The sequence below is a fragment of the Papio anubis genome, chromosome 2 (assembly GCF_008728515.1).
Source record: "Papio anubis isolate 15944 chromosome 2, Panubis1.0, whole genome shotgun sequence".
In the NCBI taxonomy this organism is placed as follows: Eukaryota; Metazoa; Chordata; class Mammalia; order Primates; family Cercopithecidae; genus Papio; species Papio anubis.
Window position 1 is genome coordinate 131,825,413 of NC_044977.1, and position 19,390 is coordinate 131,844,802.

Genomic DNA, 19,390 nt, shown 5'->3' on the forward strand with positions numbered 1-19,390 from the left:
AATATTTTTATGGGGCAAATGATTTGAGTTGGTAGACATATATGCCCTCCTACATGATATAGGAGATAGAGTGCAAAAACCAAACCAAGTGTTTTTTCCTACCCTCACTCACCACACGCTACTCCTCACTCCTCACATGCCAACCAAGCAAGCAATATTTCTGCAGATTCTGCAGTGCACACCAGCTGGGTGTCCTCTAATTCAACTCAATTCTGACACTAGCCATCTGGAGATACTGTCAGGTCCCACAAGACTGTCCCCCACTTCAGAGCCAGTTATAAGACTGAACTGCCAGAACTTCTGATCTACCGGCTACACATTGGGGCTCCCAAGACTCTCCCCAGGGGTTCGATTAATTTGTTACAGTGGCTCACAGAGCTCAGGGCAACAGTTTACTTACATTTACTGGTTTATTAGTTAGATGTATAATAAAGAATACAGGTGAACAGCCAGATGACAAGATACTCAGGGAGCTATCTGGAATGGTCCCAGCACTGGAGCTCCTGTCCCTGTGGAGTTGGGGTGCACACACTCCCTGCATGTGGATGTATTTGCAAACCTGGAACTTCTCTGAACCCAGTCCTTTTGGTTTTGTAGAAGCTTTAATTTGTAGGCATGATTGATTTCATTCCTGGCCATTGGTGATCAACTCGATTTTCAGCCCCTCCTCCCTCTCTGCATGGGGTGGAGCTGAAAATCCTAACCTTCTAATCCAGCCTTGGTTTTTACTGTGACCCGCTGCCATCCTGAAGCTATCCAGGGGCCCTCAGCTACCAGTCACCTCATTAACATATAAAGGTGTATATGCTAATTGCATAGCATATATTATTATGTTATATAATTATAATAATATATAATTACATCTATAATTACATGCCATATTATGTATGCTATCTAATAATATAATTAGCATACAATCCTTTATATGCTAATATGTAATTTTGCTATATAATTAGCATATACACTGCAAACACTCCTTAGATTCTACGGATTTCAGGAGTTTTATGCCAGGAAAAGATAAGGAAGACCAAATGTATATTTCACAAAAATCACACCTCCTAAGTGTATGACACTTCCTAAGAAATTAGCAGGTATTACAAATCAGATACAAAACAGATATAACCATCCCCTGAGGTTTTTTTTTGAAATGTGCATTTCCTCCTAAAACCAGGAAATGGCATAATGGAGATGAGAATTCAGATCTCTTGCTTTTCTCTTTAGTGGTCACTGAGGTCACTAAGTGTCTCAATGTGCTGCTAACATTCTGATAAAGACAGATGGGTAAGACCAAAGCTGTATTTCTTTTTAAGCCACTTGAATTATTTTTGGTGTCTGAATTTTTCAAAATTCCAACCTAAGTTATGCTGCCTTCAAAACAGTCTTATTATTGGAATTATCACTGTGAATGAACATTATACTCTAACAGTGTAATATTATATGAGATAATACCGTTTAGTCCTTAAGATTGGTTGGAAAACAGTGATTGGGGGGCATTTAAATCTACTTTAAAAGTGATTAAAGTAACAATTAATGCTACACTTTTTTTAAAAATAAGGAGAGTATATTTTCATTGTAAGTATCTATTAATGATTGAAGTGTTCAGAGGAACTCCTGAATTCATCATCTGTGTTTAGATGAAGCAAAGACTAAATTTCCTTAACAGTTACTCAGTCGATTACCCTTGCTGGTGACTTGAGGAAAGAGTGGATAAAAACTGCCACTGCCAGCCGGGCGCGGTGGCTCCCTCCTGTAATCCCAGCACTTTAGGAGGCTGAGGTGGGCGGATCATAAGGTCAGGAGTTCGAGACCAGCCTGGTCAGTATGGTGAAACCCTGTCTCTACTAAAAATACAAAAATTAGCTGGGCATGGTGGCACATGCTTGTAATCCCAGCTACTTGGGAGGTTGAGGCAGGAGAATTGCTTGAACCCAGGAGGCAGAGGTTGCAGTGAGCCGAGACTGTGCTATTGCAAACAAAACAAAACAAAAAAACTGCCACTGCCAATCTGGAGTTGGATGTTATCAAAACTGGTGATACCTGGGAGAGGGCAGAAGATGTTACCATCTGCAAGTTTAGGATGCTGAAGAAGTGTCAAGAAAATGATCAGAGGCTTGCCACAGCCCAGAATTTATGTAAGTGCTTGAGAGACATCATCTCTCTTGAAGTCTAAGATATGATGGAAGGTGAGCAGAAAATCAACTTAGTTATTTGTTTGGAATCAAGCTGTGTCTTTGGAAATAGTTATAGAACATGTTACTTGGTTATTTATAAGCTTGGGTTCAGGGAGTTAATGCAACTGCAAAAACAAGCAAGGGGCCGCTGTCCTCTTAGTAAGGATGGTGTGTGCAGCTGAGTCAGAGGAAGGGTTGGAAGCCCAGCCCCAGTGCTGCCCTAGCTTTGGGACTGTAAGCAAAGTCTCAACCTAACTTGAATCCTCTCTGTTCCCATCTGTGAAATGGGTGCAAACCCTCCTATGTCCTGGGCTGTGGTGAGAATGAAAGGAGACCATGCATGTCAAGATCCAGGCAGGTGGTCTGGCTCAGTAAGGGAACGGTCATGTCACCCTGGTACTTAACACAGGGCTGGTAGCATTGAGCCTTCTGGACCTTCTGTGGCACTGAAGCAGGGGTCATGGGGGCCACTGGGTGGCGCCAGCAATGTTCAACCGGCAAAGAGGGGAAGGGAGAAAGCAGAGCTCAGGGAGGGCTGGAGCGGGTCGTTCCTGGTCTTGATCCGGAAAACCACAGGGTTCTTTGTCTTGGTTTTCAACCACTTCTCTTTCTGTGTGTGTGTATGGATGTAGCACATTGTTATAATTGAGCTCAAATCAATTCAAGACTTTGATTATTATATGTTGTTACCACAACAAATATAGTGTTTTTTCTAAGAATCCTCAGTAATCCAGAGAGAGGTTTTAACATTTGATTTAGATTTTTTATTCCTTGCCAGGCGCGGTGGCTCATGCCTATAATCCTAGCACTTTGGGAGGCTGAGGCAGGCAGACCACGAGGTCAGGAGATCAAGACCATCCTGGCCAACGTGGTAAAACCCCGTCTCTACTAAAAATACAAAAATTAGCTGGGCATGGTGGCGCGTGCCTCTAATCCCAGCTACTCAGGAGGCTGAGGCAGGAGAATCACTTGAACCAAGGAGTTGGAGGTTGCAATGAGTCGATATCGCGCCACCACACTCCAAACTGACGATAGAGCCGGGCTCCATCTCCAAAAAAAAAAAGTATGTAAACACCCCAGAAGGTTTATATCAGAAGTCAAAGCATTATGATCTGTCTGCATACTTTTCAGACATGGTGAGCGAGCATTCTGAACCCCCGGACCCACTTTGCCTGGTGGACCACTGAGGTTTTCTGCTCTCTAGTCTTGGGGTGCTGAAGCCCCAAGAGATTAGAAACAAATGCAATTCTCTCCCACCTAGCAATCTGGGATGCAAGCTGAAATGTGAGCTCCTCATCCTCTGGAGAAGTTCAGCTGGCCAAACACTACTTTTCTTGGACTTTCGTGGTGGAATCATTTACTTTTCGTGGGGAAGAATGCTACTCAGAGATAGCTTTCACAGAACCAAGGGAATAATCTTTTCTTGAAAAAGACTTGCCTCAGGAAATAATGGGTCTCATTGGCTATTGTTAATTGGTGAAATAGTTTTTTTGGTCTGTGTAGATATTGTCAGTACCTCAGCATCATGAGTGTGGTGGGTGATTAATATTCTGGATATATTTTACATTATTTGATCCATAAATTCATAAATCATGGATGATGGGAAGAAAAGGAAATCTGCTTTTTGACACTGCTCTTCTTTGTATTATTTACTTACAAGTCCTGTTTTAAAGCATCCTGTTGCTTGGTTGTCATTCCTTTGGCTCTTTGGCAACAGTTGGTTTTGATCCCAGCTCTCTGGCTCCTGGGCCCAGGCTGAGTGAGTGCCAGCCAGGGTAAACTAGTTCACCAGGTGTTCACACAGGTTCAGGACAACCTGCATTGTCCCCACAGCCCTTTCGCCACAGGAATAATTATGGTTTTCTCTCTTCCAAGGATGGGAAGGTGTGTTTTTATTTAAAACCAGGCAGATTCCTATTACTTCCTCATCTGTGCATTTCTCTTGACCAGGGATTTTTCTGCACATGATGGCTCTCGTTTGGTCCTTTTGCTGTATTCCTTTAGGGGAAAATTTCCTTGCTGCTTTTTCATGAGAAAGCACGCTTCACGCTGTTCTCTAAAGAGAACACAGCAGTTGCTGAATTTTTAATGTGTTCCCATGAGAATGGTGGTTTCCAGCAGTCAACCTAGCCCACTGCCCGTTTTCTGGAAGTCCTTCTTGGGGTGAACCAGCACATGGCTTGCTGAAGAGCTTGATCCCAGGGATTCACTGCTAGAATCATGTGTTTTTAGGTGACAGGTGTTCTCAGCCTCTCTGCCTATATGCCAGGGTTTGAGAGGTCCTGATAATGGCTCTGCAGCCACTGATGCTAACACGGAGGCCCTGGGGTTGAATTCCAGGCTCTGAGTTTTGAGATTTCTCCTGCTTCTTAACTGAGACCTCCATTTCCACCCTGGGGCCCACCGTAGATTTAGACCTAATTTGTTCCAATCCTGATGTAAGTCTTCAGTTAGGAAGTCTAGAGTTAGTCAGCCACCTTTATTCTTTGCAATCCCATTCTTGCTGTTTGCTCTAACCTCTAGCACAAGTTTCCTTTTCAGAAAGGAAGACGCTCTATGCATTCATAGCAGTGTTTTCTTTTTGAGCAAGCCTGGGAATCAACAGGTGGTTCTGTTATAAAAACAACTGCAGAGAGGGACTTAGAGAATTCAGCAAGTTTTCATTTTTCCTTACCCATGAAAACGTTTTCTGAAAGGAAATCTTACCTGAAAATATTCAAAAGTGGAGCTGCTGTGGTGGGGCCATTGAAGGGAAAGGGATTTCAAGGGCTTACCGAGGAGCCCTGCAGGGCTTCTGACTTGTTCGTGGCAGGGCAGCTTGGAAACCAGATCAGGTCATTATTTGAATTTCTTGAAGCTGTGGTGCAGGAGTGTGTTTCTAATACATCTGCAACCTAATGGGAAGTAAAACACTTTCCCGTTCATAGGTATGGTATATTTATTGGCACATTGTTTCTGAAGCATAGGCATATACTCAGACCATAGGTATTTAAATTATGTTAACTAAATCAAAAGGTTTATTAATTCAGATTTTTCTCCATTATGAACATGTATAATTATTTTAAACTAAGTAAGCATATGCATTTTCAATTTTTAACTCTGTTTTCGTAATTGTGAATAAGTTTCTTTCAAAGACTAGAGACTTCTCTTTTTAATTTTATTTTTATTTATTTATTTATTTATTTATTCTGAGGTGAAGTCTTGCTCTGTCACCCAGGCTGGAGTGCAGTGGCACGATCTCAGCTCACTGCAACCTCTGCCTCCCGGGTTCAAGCAATTCTCTGCCTCAGCCTCCTGAGTAGCTGGGACTACAGGTGCACACCACCACACCCGGCTAATTTTTGTATTTTTAGTAGAGACAGTGTTTCACCATGTTGGCCAGGCTGGTCTCAAACTTGTGACCTCAGGTGATCTGCCCACCTCGGCCTCCCAAAGTGCTGGGATTTCAGGCATGAGCCACTGCACCCGGTTGAAACTTCTTTATTTCTATCTAGATTAGGAAAAGACATGAGAATCATGGGGGCTCATGAAGATTCCCTTTGTCTCTGTATCATTTTTAAGTTCCTGGGGCTGGGAACACAAATACGTGGGTAATACTACATTGCCTAAATCTGAAGTTCTCACAGTTGAGCAAGAGGGAGAAGGGAGATACATAAATAATTGGGATGATAGTTATATGGTTATGGGGAAAGCGTTCCCTTGACTTACAGTGACTTTAACATGAGCGTAGCTGCTGGCACAGGCTGAGACCCCACCACTTAAGATGTTAATGATGTGAGCTGACATAATCTTATTGTTTATTATTTTTATTTTTTGCAGAGATGGGGATTTTGCCATGTTGCCCAGGCTGATCTTGAACTCTTGGGCTCAAGCAATCCTCTGTCTCGGCCTTCCAAAGTGCTGGGTTTACAGGCATGAGCCACTGCACCCGACCAACTTAAATAATCTTCTTCACTTTCCACATCCATAAAAAGAGTTATTAGGATGATTATGTTTATTTGTGGTAAACTCTTAGGAACATGCCTGGCATTTAGGAAGCACAATTGAGCAGTTGCTACTACTTTTTTTTTTTTTTTTTGTCTAAAACAGAGTCCATAAATATACTGTTTTTGATATTACATAGATTTAATTCATACTCATATTTTAATGTAAAATTGAAAGATCCATAAGTATAACTAAAGTTTTTGTGCTTGTTCTCACCACATACATTTCACAACGTTTATACACATCCTACTTCACTTTTTAAAATAAAATATTTCAAGTACATGAATTCAATTTTTGGAAAATGAAGCCAGATTTTTTTTCTTACTTATCATATTGTAATGCAATTTGCTTTAAACTAGGAAGCCGAATTATGCTTCCAGAACCAAAAGTGTTTTTTAATTTTTTGTTGTTATTTTTATTTTATTTTTTATTTTTTTATTTTTTTATTTTTTTATTTTTTATTATTATTATACTTTAAGTTCTAGGGTACATGTGCATAACGTGCAGGTTTGTTACATATGTATACTTGTGCCATGTTGCTGTGCTGCACCCATCAACTCGTCAGCACCCAACTACTCGTCATTTACATCAGGTATAACTCCCAATGCAATCCCTCCCCCCTCCCCCCTCCCCATAATAGGCCCCGGTGTGTGATGTCCCCCTTCCCGAGTCCAAGTGATCTCATTGTTCAGTTCCCACCTATGAGTGAGAACATGCGGTGTTTGGTTTTCTGTTCATGTGGCACATATACACCATGGAATACTATGCAGCCATAAAAAAGGATGAGTTTGTGTCCTTTGTAGGGACATGGATGCAGCTGTTTTTATTTTTAGATGGAATCTCGCTCTGTCGCCAGACTGGAGTGCAGTGGTGCGATATCGGCCCACTGCAACCTCCACCTCCTGAGTTCAAGCAATTCTCCTGCCTCAGCTTCCTGATAGCTGGGACTACAGGCACACACCACCATGCCCAACTAATTTTTGTACTTTTAGTAGAGACGGGGTTTCACCATGTTGGCCAGGATAGTCTTGATCTCTTGACCTCGTGATCTGCCGGCTTTGGCCTCCCAGAGTGCTGGGATTACAGGTGTGAGCCACCGCGCCTGGCCCAAGATGTTTAGTCCTCAAATAAGGATAATAACCGAATGGCCCAGTGTGACACAGGGAAGAGGACTTATGATGGCTGTGGGTGCTGGTCCCCAACAAAGCTAGTGTTCTTTTCTTTTTGTCTGTAGTTTCTTATCCTCCTTTGGGTGTCTAAGGGTCTTTTACATCTCTTGAGTTTTTCAATACTCACTTTTGGATGTCTGGCCAGACCATGTCCTAGAACTGTTCTGTCTCCTCCAAGTCCTGGACCTTCAATGGGGCAGCTGACAACTCAGTATGTTTCATGTTAATTCTCTGATGTGGCCATTCTGAGGTGTCAGATACACTTTCAAGGTTTAGTTTCTTTTGAATAAAGTAATTTGCTAATCAAACGAATCTCCAATTGACTGGGGAGTATTTTTTTTTGAGGGAGAGTTCCTTGGTTTTGCTCCTGGCTGGGCTTAGTGGCTCACGCTGTAATCCCAGCGCTTTGGGAGGCTGAGGTGGGTGGATCACCTGAGGCCAGGAGTTTGAGACCAGCTTAGCCAACATGGTGAAACCCCGTCTCTAAAAATACAAAAATTATCTAGGCATGTGGTGGGTGCCTGTCATCCCAGCTACTCAAGAGGTGGAGGCAGGAGAATCGCTTGAACCTGGGGGATGGAGGTTGCAGTGAGCCGAGATCACGCCACTGCATTCTAGCCTGGGGTAACAAGTGAAACTTGGTCTCAAAAAAAAAAAAAAAAAGTTACTGTGCTCTCCACCCTTTGTTCTTGGAAGGCAGAGACCCTACCTTTTGCCCTCATACTTCACACCAGGCAACTGCTTGTCCTGACCACACTTAATACGCTGAGTGCCATGAGGGCACAGTGTATCAGCGGGTTTTCTGATGTCTTGTGAGAGCTTTAACAAATTTATGTCGAGTAATAACTAGGTGCTGGCACTGTGTTGTGTCATTTAATCTTCACAATAACACAGTTAATTAGGTCCCACAGTTTTCTGAATTTCATCAATGAGGAAATAGCAGCAAAGAGGAGGTGACCAATTTGGTACAGGTGCCTAGCCCGAAGACTAATAATACATTTCAAAATGTGCTTACATTTATTGCGCACTTACTATGTGCCAGGTGCAACGCTAGCCCTTTGCACGAGTTGTTCCATTTTACCCTTTCTCTGATCCTTTGAGGTAGGTCCTAGTATTACCTTCCTTTTTCAGAACAGGAAACCAGTGGGGAGCATTGGGATGATTTGGTTGCAAGCGTATTACACAACTTGTAAATTGCAGACACAGGCTTAAAAAAAAGTGAAAAACTAACCACGTAATAAAGACTGGAATGAATCGTGAAGCTGTTACTGCGTCCCATCATGTTTTTGAAGCATATCCCATGTTAATTTCTAGAACAGAAGAAACACACGTGTTCTTGTGTATAAACCCAGTTCATAGAAGAGACAGTCCGCTTGTCCCTCCTGATTTCTGGGCCCAGACAACCAGTAGTCACCATTCCAAGTAACAGGTGGCCGCAACTCTACAGCCCGTTTGTCTCTTCTCACTGTCAAAGCTGCTGAGACCCCAGACTCGACACTTGAAAGAAACCCACGTCTGTGAAGCACTTGTGGACCATTCAAGAGAAGGAGATAGGTGATGGGATCTAGCTTCTGATGGTTTCTATTTTATTAAATGTCTAATAGGGCAAGAATCTGAAAAACGAGAAATTTGTCATGCAGGAGGACCTGGGAAGGAGATAAAACATTTACAGGGGTAAAGATTGGGATTCAGTTGAGAGGAGTAACTGAGGAAATGGGTCACTCAAAATATTTTATGTTTTAGGTCCTTTATCTATTAAGGAAGAATGGATTGTCAAAGCCTTAACATTGCATTGTATTGTGTCAGGTGAATTGCTATGGTTTGAATGTGGTTTGCCCTCTCCCAAACTCACGTTGAATTTTTTTCTTTTTCTTTTTTTGAGATGGAGTCTTGCTCTGTTGCCCAGGCTGGAGTGCAGTAGCACAGTCTCGGCTAACTGCAAGCTCCTCCTCTCCCAGGTTCAAGAGATTCTCCTGCCTCAGCCTCTCGAGTAGCTGGGATTACAGATGTTCATCACCACACCTGGCTAATTTTTGTATTTTTAATAGAGATGGGGTTTCACTATGTTGGCTAGGCTGCTCTCAAACTCCCGACCTCAGGTGATCCATCTGCCTCGGCCTCCCAAAGTACTGGGATTTGAGGCATGATTCACTGCGACTAGCCTCACATTGAAATTTAATTGCCATTGTAACAGAATAAAGATGTGAGACCTTTACGAGGTGATTAGGCAATGAGGACTCTGCCCTTATGAATGGATTAATGCTGTCATCATGGGAGTGGTTATAAAAGGACACGTTCAGCACCCCTTTGCTCTCTCTCTCACCTTCCGCCATATGATGACATGGCACAAAGGCCATTGATGCTGGCCCGTTGTTCTTGGACTTTCCAACCTCCAGAGCAGTAAAAAAATAAATCCGTGTTCTTTACAAATGGCCCAGTCTCAGATATTCTGTTACAGCAGTACAAAGTGGACTAAGTCATGAAGCCTAAAGATTTACATGGTTTACAGTGGTGGTCCCCAACCTTTTTGGCAGCAGGGGCTGGTTTTGTGGAAGACAGTTTTTCCACAGACCCAGGGGGCAGGGGGCAAGGATAGTTTCGGGACAAAACTGTTCCACCTCGGATTATTAGGCATTACTTAGATTCTTATAAGGAGCACACAGCCTAGATCCCTTGCATGTACAGTTCACAATAGGGTTCACGCTCCTGTGAGAATCTAATGCTGCCACTGATCTGAGAGGAGGCAGAGTTCAGGCGGTAATGCTTGCTCACCTGCCACTCACCTCCTGCTGTGGGGCCCACTTCCCAACAGGCCATGAACCAGTATCAGTCCATGGCCTGGGGATTGGGGACCCCTGGTTTAGAGAATTGAAAAGATGGAATTTAACATTTAGCTCATCAAGAGCACATCTCTTAAGCCAAAGTAAGGCAATCATCCATGTGGTTGAGGTAAAAGTTCTATACAATTTTAGACAAATGGAGAGATTTTCTGGTTGTAAATTAGGGACAACTTTTCTCTCAGAGCCCAAAGGGTCACAAAAATTAGAATAATTAGGCTAGAAGGCCTCTTAGTGACATTTTTTTCTGGTTGAAGAATATTATGATGTATTTGTCTAATGCACAGCACACTTTTAGACTCATGTTGAACAAAAATAATAAACCCTCAAAAACCATGACTCACTTGGTTGCCTTAGTAGTAAAGCATATCTTGTCTTACTAGGATCCCTTTAAAATGAGATGAAAGGAACTAGGAAAGGAATAAGAAGAATATTGTGGCATTCTTTTTTTTTTTTTTTTTTTTTGAGACGGAGTCTCGCTCTGTCGCCCAGGCTGGAGTGTGGTGGCCGGATCTCAGCTCCCTACAAGCTCCGCCTCCCGGGTTTACACCATTCTCCTGCCTCAGCCTCCCGGCATTCTTTCCAGGGTAATTTTGTTGAAGTCTCATCAGAGTTTTCAGTTTTCCCACAATGTGTATTTTAACACTTAAAAGTACATTAGAAAAATAGGAGAATCACTTTAATTCAATAATTTTATTTTTAGAACACTTAAAAAATATTTTTCAAATCCACTTGATAAATAATTTAATAAATATAACATAAATAAATATAAGTTAGTTCAGATGCTTTCATGATCACAAAGTTATATAAATAAATAATTTAAAATAAATTATGCTTACATGTTTGTTTCTACAAACACTTTGGTACAGAAATAGCTTATAAATTCTTGCCCTTCTATTAAAGTGAATGTAAAACGCCTTTAGGATGGACATTTTCCCTTCTTGGCAATTCATTCATGAAAACTGAAAAGCAATTTATCCACAGTAAATGTCAAAAATACTTGATCAGAGGTATCATGTGGGTGTAATAGTCCCATCCTTCTTTCCCCCTCCCTAGTTCTTAATCCACATCCTATCAAAATTTCTTCATTTCAAATTTTTATAAAAATGACAACGGTTTGGAGAGACCTTGCTTTTTAGGAAGCATTCAGATAGCTCATCACTCTATCAATAGTCACTGCCCGAATTCTGAAAGCATGAAGAAGTATGCAGAGCCTGATTTTAGTTTTATAAAAATCCGGTTCTTCAAGGGAGGATTTTTGTGGCACAGTCTCACTGTTGAAATTCAGGGCCTAGGAGAATGAACAGTAAGCATGACTTACATCGTATTCCAAAATTCAAATATTCATTCATAAAAATGAGTGAAGCCAGTACATGTCTCAGAGCCTGCAACTCAGTCCCTTATGCCACTCCTAACCCAACCCACATCTACTCTCAGCCAGATTACCAGGCAGAACCTGAGAAAAGAAATACTCATTTTCCAAGCACAGCCATCTTCAATGAGCTCAGAAAAGACCCTTGAAACTATTTAGAAAAAAAACATCAGTGGGAGTTGTGTCTTAGAAAGAAACAGTTCCTTTAAAATGACATCTGCTGCAATATCTAATTAATTTTGTATATGTTACATTAAAAAGCCCACTTCTGTTTAGCACAGGAAGGTGATGGATTGCTATCGATCAGAACTCGCTATCAGTAACAGGCCTGTTTACTGAAGACATGCCATTTGTGTCAGATAAACCTGGCAATGAATTTCCCAAGTTTAGCACTTGGATTTGATAACACAATATAATTTGCACCCTTGATGAATACTTTCATATCTTCCTCACAAAAAGTCTAAAAGAAAGCTAGAATAAAGTCACCCCAGTTTATACCAGAGGAAACTGAGGCACAGAGGGGTTAAGTGGCTTGGGAATAGTTGTCTGGTTACTGGTAGAATTGATTCTAGCACCCAAATCACCCAACTCTTGGTCCTAAAAACAAAACAGCAACTACAGCTCTCTAGATGGTAACGTTTTTTGATACTTGGATAACGCTCATTGCCTTTCAAACAAGTAATCTGGCACATGCACGCGCGTACACACACACACACACGAAAAGAATAAAAGTAAATCAATTACTTTTCAGACAATGATTTCTGCCACCATATTTTTATCCTGTGTCCTAGTCACCAAAGCAATCACCCTCGCTTATATAAATATTTGTTTTATATTAGCATCTGTGTTATGGTGATTCGGAACATTACAAAGCAAGTTCTTGCCTATGAATAACATTATAGATGCCCCAGATGATAGGTCATTCTTTTATTTGGTTCACATTTTGGTTCACAATGGGTCATAATCAGGCACCAATCTTGCTTGTTTTCCCAGCAATATTTGCAGATACGCAAGCTGGCCCCTTGTATGCACATCCGGCAGCACATCCTGGAGCCTTTAGAGGTGAGTGAGAAGGTAAGTGTAGTGAAATCCTCTTGAAGGATTTTAAGAGGCAGAGCCTCAGACAAGTGGTTTAACTCTCCTAAGGTTTGGTTCCCTCCTTTGTGCAGATCCCATATGGTTGTTTTGAGGCTGACATAAGAAAATGCACAAAAACATTTGCAGAGTGTGGGGGATACCACAGAGTGAATACTTTGGAGTCTGCTTTTCATAATGTCATCTGCTCACATTTGTGCTCCCTATAGGGGGCACCCTCAAGGCTGTCTCCTTGAAAATGTAGGTCTGTCAGGCCTTTAAAAGGCCTCCACCAATCCAGGAAGAGCTGATTTTATACCTCTTTATTGAGGACCCTGGCTAGGTATCTTTAGCATGAAAAAGGTGCTCTCACTGATAGAATGAAGTCTTACCTGCATCAGCTCATCAATAACTCCCAGTATGTTTTGATCTAGAAAGATCTGCCTCTTAGGATCCATCAGAAGCTTTGCATTCATGGTCTTGAACTCCACCTGGTATATCTTCAAGTCTTCATAAATACTCCTAAGGCACAGGGCCTGGGTGACATGACAAGATGGGGAAGTATCCTTTGAGATAGGCTAAAAACATTTCTCCCATTGCATTTGAGGAAAGAGCTGTGTGTCTTACCATCATAAAAGAGGTCTTTCTGGAGGCCAGGCAACTCCCATTCTAGAAAAAAAAATAAACAGACATCAGCGATATGAATTCATCATACAGGCTGAAACTTTTCATTTTTTGACTTACAGTTATGACAGAAGTCTCTCTGGAATTTAGGCAACTCTCATTCTAGAGGGAAAAATATCATATATCAAAGTATTAAATCTTAGTATAAATCTTTCTGACTTTCCAGGTCAAACTTTTTTTATTATGGTAAAAACACATATCATAATATTTACCATGTTAACTATTTTTAAGTGTTAAGTATATTCATATTATTGCAAAAAAACCATTTATTTTTATAATTTTTCTCCCAAATCTAACTTCTGAAGTAGGACCAGTTAAAGTCCCATAATGATGGATACCAGAAACGTGAATTTTTAGAAGCAGGTGAGATTTGATGCACAGCTTTTAACCACACTGCAAGCTTTGGGAGGAAAATCCTCTATACCTTGATTAATTCCAATGGTAAACAGGCCTCTACTGTGCTGGTTTTATCTTTTGTGATATCTTCATGATCAATCTCTTCAGAAGTGCAAGGGTAAAATTCTAGAATTTGTCTGGCCTATGAAAAATGAAAGAGAAACTCAGTTTATAACATTGATAAGGCACCTGGCACCCCACAAGGCTGGTACGCCAGGGTGCCAGGCAGGCTCTGGCTGGCTGCCCTTGACCTCTGTTGCTTTGACCTGCAGGAAATTCTGGTTCTTCATAACACGAAAGGAAACAGATTCTTTACATTCTGTCTCTCACCCTCCTCTCCCTATGCTTGGGGCATGTTTCTCTGGATGACATATTTTTTCATTATGTAAACACAATAAATCATGTCATCAACCTGTGCTAACCAGCCTCCACACCTCACTGTGACACTTGCTTCTGGTGAAAACTGTTTCTTCTTTTGCTAAAGTGACTGTATTCTATGAATACCTATTTCAAGTATAACTTCTAAAGGGGGAACTATTAAGGTCACAGCTTGATGGGTATAACAAACATGCAAACCCTTAAGACAAGCGAGATTTAATTTGCAGTGCACACATGCACACACATACACAGAGATGTCATCTTAGTGTGTTGGAAAGCACCGTTGGGTAAAATTATGAAATGTATCTTAGGAAGTAAAGGACTGTATGATTGAAGATTACGATCATTTTTCCATTCAACAGCCTGATGGGTGCCAGGCGCTCCATTAGGTACTAAGAACATGACAGAGAAGAGGACCATGTATACCCTCCTGGATTGCAAGTTTAGCTGCTGAGACAGACAAGTGCCCAGATGGACCAGGAGGCATCAGTAGGTGAGACATGGTGAAAAGGGCATGAAGCTTCTGAGGAGGGGCAGGAAGGGAAGCGAAGCTTCCTAGAGATGGGACACCTGCATTAAGAGGAGTAAAATGTCATCAATGGAGGAGGGAAATTTCAGACAGAGGTAACAGCATGAGCCAAGAAGCAAGGCCTGAAAATTCAGAATATGTTTGGACACAAGTAGTAAAATCCCTTTCTGTGGTAGCTAGACCAATGCTCCGCCTCCGAAGACATCCACCTCCCAATCCCTGGAACCTGGTAATGTGCTATGTGACCTGCCAAAGAGGAATGAAGGTGTAGATGACATTCAATTTGCTAATCAGCTGATCTAAGAGTAGAGAGATGATCCTGGAATATCTGGGTGAATCCAGTGTAAGCAGTGTCCTCAAAAGTAGAAGCGGGTAGAAGGTCAGTCCAGAGGGAGCAGCATGAGAAAGACTCAACCAGACATTGCTGGTATGGACAACGGAAGGGGCCACAAGTCAAGGAATGTGGACAGCCTTTAGACGTGACAAAGCAAAGCAACACATTCTCCCCAAGAGCCTCCAGAAAGGGCTACAGCTCTGCTGACACATTGATTTTAGCCCAGTAGGACCCATTTTGGACTTCTGATGCCCAGAGCTGTAAGATAATAAACTTGTGTTATTTAAACCCACTACATTTGTGACAGCAGCAGGAGGACATGAATACACTATTCCTGGAGGTGTTTAAATAGACCTGGGCAATGCCACTATTCTGAGCAGGTTCTAAAGAGTTAGATTTGGAAGTGTGAGTCCAGTGTTGTTCTTCAGGTCTTTTCAAGAGAAGCTAGAAATTTGAAATCTCAATTGAAAGGTTCAGTTTTTGAATAGCATCAAACTAAAAAATAAACATATAGCCCAAACTCTACAAAACTGTGGGCTGGATATGGCCAGTGAATCACTTGCATCTACCTCCTTTGTTTCCTACTGCAGCAAATTTGACAAATGATGTACAAAACTTTAAACTGATTTCTATAATCTTTTGACTGTATCTGGGAGTAGAGGCGTCAGCTTTTGCACAAAAAACACCCATATGAATTGGAGCACCTACAAGTTATCCATTTTGAACCTTTCTTCAGGAAACAAAGCAGTTCTCACTTGAGCCCCCTCTCTAATGAAGATTCATTGAATTGTGAGGAGCAATGCACAGCACATTATGAAAGACTGAAAGGGGAAAAGAGCCCTTTTGGAAGGCTTGGTGGCATTGAGCTTATTTTAAGATATTCATAAGGCAACAAGCTAGAAAATACACAAGGAAAATTTCCTAGAGATCAAAAAGGCAGAGGACATCTTTTAAAACACTAGCCTTTAGCCTTTGCAGCAATAGCTACTGGAGCAGTTTTTAACGGCAATGGTTTTTACATTAAAATATGAAACCTAAAAGAACGAAGCTGTAAATAAAATTAGGTAACTCTTCCCTAGAAAATGAAGGCCGCATGTGCACTGTCATAGTCCTCCCTGAGAAGTGTTGCTCTCAGAAGGAACTGTGTCACCAAGTAGAAGCTGGTGGGCAGCAGGAGGGATGAGGCTATTTCATCTTTGTACCCCTGCCCCCCAACACAGAGTATGCACCCAAGTAACTATTTCCGGGTTTGATCAGTGATGCAGAGAAACCATGTGGACCTGACACAATTCTATCTCTGTTGGCAGGCTACAGGAACACTGCAAATATCCACTTTACTCTGTGTAGACATAGCCAAAACCAACATCATTATAATTTATTATTACTCTTGCTTTCTCTGGAGACACAATTTCACTAGGACTCTTTAACACTTGGGCCATTTGTAAAGTTCCCTCTCCTGCTGTTGACAGCTACTAATGAACCTCCACAATTTCTCTGCAGTTCCATCAGGTACCAGAGGGTAGGATGAGAGGCCCCTTCCTCAGGGAGGGTACAGATGCACAGCGGAGAAGACAGGAAGAGCTCACCTTCTGAAGCGTGTTGCTGGCGGCCTTCAGCAAGTTTTGGGAGTGGTGAAGGCACGGGAACATTTCTGGGCCTGGGGTGGCCACGGAGAGGTTTCTGGCCAAACTGAGGTAGTCCAGGAGGACTAGGGTGGCCACAAGGAGGAGGCCTGGAAGGGAAGTGAGGAGCAGGTGGAGGAACTTCAGCCTGGATGGCCTGCCTGCACCACCTTCCCTCCATTCTGGCCACCTTCACCCATCCATTTCTGCTTGGCACCCACCTCCCTCCACCCATTTCCAACACTTTTCCCTCAACACCTGAGAGATGACTCAAGTTATTACAAAGCGCCACTCTATTCTAGGACTAGAAGCCAGCTCCTTGTGAGGGTTTAGGGATGAGCTTGGACAAGGGTGTCGAACCCAAAAATCACCCAGAGAAAGCCTTCATGTTTTTGATGAGGGAAACCCAGACCAGGTGGTGAAGTGGCTGAGTCAGACTTGGGACCCAGTGTTTTAAAAACAGTGGAGTGAGAAAGCCTGACTTGTTTGTTTTTTTAAGACGGAGTCTCACTCTGTGGCCCAGGCTGGAGTGCAGTGACACAATCTAGGCTTACTGCAACCTCTACTTCCGGGTTCAAGTCATTTTCCCGGCCTTAGACTCCCCAGTAGATGGGATTACAGGCACCCACCACCACACTCGGCTAATTTGTGTATTTTTTAGTAGAGACGGGGTTTCACCATGTTGGTCAGGCTGGTCTTGAACTCCTGATCTCGGGTGATCTGCCCGCCTTGGCCTCCCAAAGTGCTGGGAGTACAGGCGTGAACCATTGCACCCTGCCAGTCCTGACTTTACAACTAGCTAGGATCTGGATCTGCCTTCTGTTTGTAGCTGAGGGACCCTAGGCAGGAAGGCAGGAAATCTCCCACGCTGGGCCTCAGTTTCTCCTCTACGAAGTGGGCATAATGATAGTTCATCAGGCTGTTTCGAGATGAAAAGAGACATGCCCTATTTAGCGCATGGTGAGACCCCTATTCTCATTCCTCTTTGCAGGAGAGGGCTGCTATTCCAGTCTCTCCTTAGGCAGACTTGAGTTTCCACCCCCTCTTCCCAAGCAGCCGCCCCTCTGCACTTGAGCAAACCAGAGCCCTGGCCAGCTGGGTACTCACTGCGCGCTGGACACATGCTGAGCCGGCACTGCAGGGACACTGGACGAGCCGCTGGATGCAGACCTGTGGCCGTGGCAGGTGAGGGCGGTGGCTGCGAGGCTGACCCAGGGGGCCACATTTTTATAATTGTCTCGAGGCGCGGCAGGACTTTCCCAGGACACTGGTCTCTTGCTTTCTGTCTCTTTCTCTGTCTCTCTCTACATCAGCTTTTCGGTGACACGTGCGGTCCCGCCGGCCCGCGGGGCTTGCGGCGCTTTCGGATTAACTCCCGGGGTGCCCGGCCGCAGCCGTTCCGGGACGGCCCCGCCGCCTCCAGCTCGGCCCAAAATGAAAGCGAAATGTTCGCAGTTACTTCGCGGGGTCCACAGGCGGGCGAGACACCCCGCCCACCACCCTGGGTCCCCGGCCTTAGCCGGACGCCCCTTGTCTCAGCCACCCCGCCCCGCAGCTGTGCAGCGCCCCCTGCCGACGTAGGGAGAGGAGTGCCTCCCACTTTCCATGTCCTGCATAGGGATGGGCCCTAACCACAACCTCCAGCCTTCTACTGGAATGGGTAGGCAAATCATTCACTCATCATCGTTCCTTCAGATGGCTCACTAGATGCCAGGTCGACGTTGCACTAGGTGCAGGACACCCAGGGAGAACAGGACCCTCGGGGCATTACCACACTAAATCAGACTCAATGCCTTTTGTTCACAGGTCTTTTCTGAAACCTGAAAAAGGATGAGAACTGACTGACTATGCAATTACTACTCTTGTAGAGAATCCAGTTTACCGATGGGATGAATGCACAGAGTCCTGGGAGGAAAGACCTAGAGAAAGAGCCCACGCTCAGCCGGAGCAACGGGGTCCAGGAGTCAGCAAAGACTCCCGGGAGCTGGGGCCCCAACCTGAGTGTTAAAAACAAGTAGGCATTAGACCGCGTCCAGCGGGAGGGCACGCAGGGTTTAGCCAGGGGAAACAGGGATCAGAAGCGCAGTCATGAAGGGTTGAGGGAGGTGGGGGTCTAGGTGTCCTTGCAGGTTGTGAGGCTGGAGAGCTGGATGGGGCCGTGCCATGAGGGCAAGGGATGCCATACTAAGGAGTGTACCTTCTGTGCTGGGAGTAGTGGGGAGTCTTCCTGGGTTTTAGGCAGGGAGATGTGGCAGGATTTGCATGATGGGAGGATCCCTTCAGCCACATCGTGACGGATGGATCCAGGGGTCAGGAGTGGAGCAGAGGGAAGAGTTGACAAGGTGTGGCCAAGTCCTTATTCAGTATGGAGAACACAGGGTGATCAGGAGGGACTCTCAGAGGGCCTGTGGGCCAAGGCTTGGTAGCTCCTCAGGTAAGAGGGACAGGAAGGCCCTGAGAATGGGGAATGGAGATTGTTCTCGCTTTACAGGGATTACTGTATAAGAGGACTGAGTTTGGAGGAGATGGTGAGAAGTTCCATTTTGGATGTGCTGGGTTTGAGGTTCCTGTGGGACTTTTTAGTTCAGTTGTTCTTCCCACAGGCATTAGTCACCCTAGGCGTGGGTAACGGGAGGATGTGTTTGGTCTCTGACTTGGAGCTTCCAAAGGGCCTGACTATGCCCAGGCCCCAGGGCCTAATAATTGGAGCTGCCTTCTGGTTGGCTCATCCGCTCTCAAAGCTGATGAAGCACCGCTGTGGGGAGTTTTAGGTGTGTGTAATAGAGATGGTTGATCTCTAAGGCCCCTTCTAATGCTGCTGTCTGTGAATTCCCCCGGGG

At 43.7% G+C, this 19,390-nt stretch overlaps 1 protein-coding gene across 1 annotated transcript; it reads right to left on the bottom strand.

Annotated features, from left to right (window-relative positions):
- Nucleotides 1-11,285: 11,285 nt before the first annotated feature.
- Nucleotides 11,286-17,787, bottom strand: IL12A (interleukin 12A). The gene is given in 7 exon segments (NM_001112637.1): nucleotides 11,286-11,452; nucleotides 13,000-13,143; nucleotides 13,235-13,276; nucleotides 13,352-13,393; nucleotides 13,716-13,829; nucleotides 16,515-16,660; nucleotides 17,658-17,787. Coding segments are annotated over 7 exon segments (762 nt in total). The 5' UTR covers nucleotides 17,776-17,787; the 3' UTR covers nucleotides 11,286-11,296.
- Nucleotides 17,788-19,390: the final 1,603 nt, after the last annotated feature.